We start from the raw sequence: 5,904 nt of genomic DNA on the forward strand, positions 1-5,904 counted from the left end.
TGTGTAAACCTGTCATGCCAAGTGAGACTGTAGTCGTGGCCGATGTCGGTGTCAGGTCAATGGCATCTGTTTTCCTTCAGTTGCACCAGGGTCTCTGGTTTGTTGATGTAAACCCTCCCTTTCAGGTATTCCCACAAGAAAAAATCTGGGCTAGTCAAGTCTGGGGAACGTGAAGGCCATTCAAAGTAGACCTCACACATGGTTCCAGCAAGATTGGGCAACTGCTCATACCGCAAGAGAAACAATGCTATTGCTCTGGCAGTGCTTTGGAGAGAGAAGAATCTTCCGCTACGGCAATGTCAACTGGCCTTCACGTTCCCCAGACTTGACTAGCCCAGGTTTTTTCTTGTGGGGACACCTGAAAAAGAGGGTTTATGTGAACAAACCGAAGACCCTGATACAACTGAAGGAGAACATCAATAGAGAAATCAGAGAAGTGGGGTCTGAAACTCTTGAGGGTGTTATGGTGAAAGTTTTGGGACTTTTGGGATGCCCTGTACATGAGTAAATATAGTATATCATTTGTGTCTGTTTTTCCATGCTGAGTTAGCATGGAAACCATTTGTTGTTATATGTGTGTGTGTAGGCATGTGGCCTGATGGTTAGAGTGTTGGGCTTACGATCATAAGGTTGTGGGTTTGGTTTCTGAATTGGGTAGCATGCATCCTTGAGCACTGTCCCAGCCTACTCAGTTAAAAATGTGTACCAGCAAAGTACACTCTCTCTCATCCTTCAGCTGTCGCATCCTTAAAATTTTGTTGGATCAGAGGGTGTCTGATCTTTATTGCATTGACATCTGAAACAATTAGTGAAAGAATTGTCATATTTACGAGTGACTGCTTAGTATATATGTATATGGCTTTGTGGTTAGTGTAATCAGCTTTCGATCATGAGTACGCGACATAATATAGGTAAGTGGAGGTGCGTGGTTTAGTGTTTAGGGTGTTGGACTCAAAATTGTAAGATTGTAGTTTTGATTCTTGGACAGGATGATGTGTTGTGTTGTTGAACAGAAAACTTCATTTCATGTTGTTCCAGTCCACTCAGCTGACAAAAGTGAGTAATCCTTTGAGGGACTGGCATCCTGTCCAGGTAGGGAATATATACACCATGGAAACTGGGAAATTGGCCCTATGAATCTATATGACTCTGGAAAGAGCTTTACTTTTTTTTACTACTAGTATAGGTTAATGAACAGCCCCATTTCCCCTGGCTTATTCATTCCAAAATACCTATATATATATTTTCTCTTTCTCACTTAAGTGATAAATGGTACTTTGCTTGAGGAAAGCTGTAAAAATCTCAGGATGGTCAAATGATTTGATCTGGCTCTTCTATTGCAATGTGTATAAAGTTTTTGTTTTTACTGACCTACATTGATTTTGAGCTGATCTGATACCAAACAGAAAGTGGAATATTTTGTGATATTTGTACTTCATATAATATGTTCACAAACACTAATAAACTGATAACAAAATCTAGTCAAAAGATATGCTGACAAAATTCAGTTTCACTGAATCTGTTATTTTCAAGTTAGGTGTAACTTAAAGATCAGAACCAGTTGTTGACTGTTTGCAAATAATGATATTAACCTGTAGCACAGTGTGTTAATATATGAACAACAGCTATACTGGCAGTAGTGGTGGTTGTTTAGATCCAGGTCACTTCTTATCATAAACACACTTATGATCAAATTTGTTCCAGCTGTGACCATTTTTATTCCAGAGACATAGTGTACTCATGAGTGTATTATTTATATATTTCCTATCTTTTAAAGATGATAATGTTATTTGAGTGAGGTTTGGCTATTATTTCAGGCAAGGTGATTGATCATATTAGAAACTTCATTGGTCTATGCTACTTCGGTGCACGTCAAAGGATGGTGCATCTTTTGTTGAAAAGAAAGTGCCTATATATTTTATGATAAAGTGTACTTTTAAGACAAGGTAGTTTGCACTTCATTCTTATTAGAATGAAGAAAGGTTCTACAATCAGATACCTTTCCTGTTGCTAACCCTTGTTTTTCAAGTAAGAGTTCACTTTTTCCATGTGTCTTCAAAGGTACAAAAGCCAGCAGATGATTTGTTGGCCGGGGAAATGACAACAATGTCACTCGGTAGCTCAGCAGTTTTCAGAGAACTACAAATATAAAGAGGCACATATACATCCGTACACATATATAATGGGTTTCTTTCACTTTTTTGTCTACCAAAACTATTTACAAGGCTTTGGTCAGTCTCGGGCTGTAGAAGCAGATGTTTGTTCCTGATGCCACACAGTGGAACTGAACTTGAAACCACATGATTACAAAGCAAACTTCTTAATCGTACAGCCAGGCTTGTGCCTCTTGTGCACACTCACACACACTTGCATGTACATTATACATATGCATGTATAGATACACATACATGCATACATAAATGCATTTATCCAAATCATTCTTATTTTCTTCATTTATTTTTCAGAAAAAAGCATCTGCTCTCTTTGAAGTTGCAGAAGTTTTCCCTGTCATGACAAACAACTATGAAGACAGTATTTTACGAGGTGTTAGGGTAAGTTTTTTTTTTTTTTCTTTTGGTTGGTTTGTTTGTGGTGGTAAGAGTGCCTATCATTATTATTGCTACGATGGTGTAGTGTTTGGCATAATTTGTTGAGCGAAATACAAATTACCTTGCAGTATTGGTCTTCACAGGTTCAGATTTGAAATCTTTCAGAGGTAGTCCTTATCCATCCTCCTTTCAAGGTTGATAGAATAAGCTCCAGGCAAGTAATGATGTCAATTTAATTGTGCCTAGCCACAGACTTATCTTCATAATTATCATTAAGGCATAGGGGTGAATTAGAAGAATCACTAAAGTACTGGGGAAATGTTTTAATGGTCATGCTTGAAGTGGCATTGACTCCTGGGAGAAGGGGTACTGTGTAGTGTGTGATTGTATGGTGGACAGTTGCAGCGAGTTAAAAGCTGGAACACTTTATAGGTACAGACACAGTTAGGTAGAGGTAAGAAAGAAATCAAGAAGTGTGTTTTGGAGTTTCCTGTGTTGATCTGAATGACTGCGAATGGATGAAATAAGATAGTATAAAGAGATGACAATAGCAAAGGATTTTTGGTTTCTGCACTGACAGCATCAGTATGGAATGACTGTCAACGTCATGAGGAGTTGTAAACATTGAAGTAAATGGGAGATGATGATTTCAGAGAGGGAAGAGTGAGAGATATGTTCTTGATGCAGGAGTAGATATGGTCTAAGAGTTGCTAGTGGTTTGAGGAATGCAGAGAGTAATAGATTTATTTGAGGAAATAAGAGAGGAAGATTTTAAGACAAAGAAATTGTAAGTTATTGCTGATGTTCAAGTAAGTGACAAAGGAGAGTGGAGTCTATATATTTACAGACACCATCTTTTGGAGTGAAATCTGTGTAGAGAGTGTAACCTGAACAGAGGAGATGGGTTGTAGGTCTGGGTTGAGGAGTTTCAGTCTCCAAAAGAAATAGGATGTGCAGTATATGTGTAAGAGGTGGGATCTAGGTTGGAGAGAAATTCTCAGGTGTTTGAAAAGAGGAGAGGTAATTGGCCAATGATCTCCATAAACCATTGGGCTGGTGCTTGTCCCTGGCATTAAGACGGTGGGATGAAAGGTAAATCTCTCCTGGGTAGCCTATTGCATGTGAAATTGTTCCTGCAAGAAAATATTGAACCTGTCTTTATAGCAAGCCATTAAATTGTTAATGTTTACAGTGTTGCCATGGATTTCCAAGTCAATATTATTACAATGCAGTACCTACCTACTGATGGAAATAAATGTTGCAAGGATACAAACCTCTTGGCTGGTTGTCTTTTATCTTATTGAATTGGTCATCTGCATTTTCTTAATTATTTATTGAATTTTACTTGATTTCCATTTCTAGGAAGAAGCTTATTCCTATGAGAGTACAAAGGAACTGTTGGATAAAGATGTTGTCCAACTTCATGCCACTCGCTGGCAATCAATGAGGAAGGTAAGTTTGTAAATTCTTCACCTCAAATATTCTCTTCTTTAGCCCTTTCACATTTTCTACCATTAATTTTTTGACTTGTCATAATTATTGCACTCCTTTGTCACTTCTTTTCTCTTAAGTTTAACATCTGACTCTGTAATGTTGTTGATATTTAAATTATAGTGACGGAGCTTTGTTTCTTAAACAGAAACAATGCCCTTCTTTATAGAATGAATTCAAAGAATTAAAAAAAAAATATCAGCTATACATGTATTTGGCTTATCTTTTGTTCCATGTCACTCCATTGTATCCCATTGTTCCAGTCTTGACTTAGTTTCACAGTGAAGAAAAATTCTTCAATTAATGAGAAACAAGGGATTCTCAGTACGGTTGCTCACCCTGGCAGAATTAGCAACAAAACAGTTCACAGACTACTCTCGTTTTCAAAAGGGAACAGTATATTAGAAACAAAACTTCATGTCTTAAATATGACATACCACAAAGATGGCATGGTCATAATCAAAATACCAGTTACATGATAAAATGTCAGTAAAAAAATGTCTGTGAAAATAATTTTTCGAAAGTGAAAAATATGTCTTGTATATGACATGCTGCACGTATATCTAAATACCCTTGTCTCATCATTGTAAGACATATGTTGTATGTGGATGATGTCAATCACATCCTTCCACCATCCTTAACAAGCTCTGCATCTATTCTGGCTTTACATTGGCTACCTACAAACCACTTTCTAAGTTGACTTACTTAGACTTCCCAAAATTCACTGAATCTTCATCATAGCAGCAGCAGCATCAAATGCAACCAAAAAATTTGCCCTGAACAACATAAACCCTCTATGCTTTTACACCATTCATATTTCACTCAAAACATATATACAAAGGGTTATACATAGAGGCACATGTATTGTGGTACAATATGGACAGATTTCTGAATACCAATGAACTTTTTTGTAAATATAACAATTTAATGAATAAGCATATTACTATGGATTATACCAAGTGGACTTTCCCTTTTTCTCTCTCCTGTTTCTCTCTCCTTTTCTTTTTTCTTTGTGATGTAATCTTGGGACGGAATATATTTGCGGCTGAAGATAGCTTTAAACCATCCTGTATATCAATTATATACTCATATAATGATGCAATGACTGTTTGTGTATAAAGCTTGAAACACGTGTACCGCGGAATCCTTTGTGTATTGTTTTAATTTTACATTTTGACATAGTTGCATACATAGAGCTACATGCATGTGTGTATGTTTGCTTTTCCAAATTTTGTTGCAGTGTTTTTTATGTCTTCTATTTATCTACACATCAGGATGTGCTGGGTTGTGCTTCAGACATGGATTTCATGTTGTGGCCCCGTAAGGACATTGATAAGATTGAATGCTTACTTTTTTCAAGATGGAAAGGAGACAATGGCAAGTTTAAGCCTCTGCAGGTAAAGTAAATTACTGTATATTGTGTGTGTATGGATGAGTGTAGATTGTGGAAATTTTAGTAATGTTGTCACTTTACATGAAACTAATTTGGTTGAATCATTCAGACATGGAATCTGCTATACAAATGACTTATGCATAATATCTTCTATACATGGAAAGTGCTCTACCTGTTTAAATAGTAGGAGCTTAATGTGTATATTGCTGAATATATTTCTCATGATATTTGTAACACATAGTATTCAATATTCTAAAGTACAGCTAAAATAACCTAACCTAATAAACATGCAAGGATATATATGTGTAAAATACACTACAAAGTACAAATATAAATAATAAAAGATTAGCAATTTATGTCAAACATACTTCTGTCATGATAATTTCATTTCGTCAGTGGAGGAAGAGTTTTTGTGTGTGTGTATGTAAATATATATATATATATATATATATATATATATATATATATATA

At 36.2% G+C, this 5,904-nt stretch overlaps 1 protein-coding gene across 1 annotated transcript in view; it reads left to right on the forward strand.

The window, feature by feature from the left end:
- Nucleotides 1–889: 889 nt before the first annotated feature.
- LOC106876372 (uncharacterized protein C6orf62 homolog) overlaps nt 890–5,904 on the forward strand; it is a 13,929-nt gene continuing 8,914 nt past the window's right edge. Inside the window, exons 1-5 of the mRNA XM_052972600.1 lie at nt 890–911; nt 1,800–1,822; nt 2,466–2,552; nt 3,912–4,001; nt 5,315–5,437. Of these exons, the coding sequence (XP_052828560.1) occupies nt 890–911; nt 1,800–1,822; nt 2,466–2,552; nt 3,912–4,001; nt 5,315–5,437 (345 nt within the window). The remainder of the gene's footprint in view (nt 912–1,799; nt 1,823–2,465; nt 2,553–3,911; nt 4,002–5,314; nt 5,438–5,904) is intronic.

The sequence above is a fragment of the Octopus bimaculoides genome, chromosome 14 (assembly GCF_001194135.2).
Source record: "Octopus bimaculoides isolate UCB-OBI-ISO-001 chromosome 14, ASM119413v2, whole genome shotgun sequence".
Lineage (NCBI taxonomy): Eukaryota > Metazoa > Mollusca > Cephalopoda > Octopoda > Octopodidae > Octopus > Octopus bimaculoides.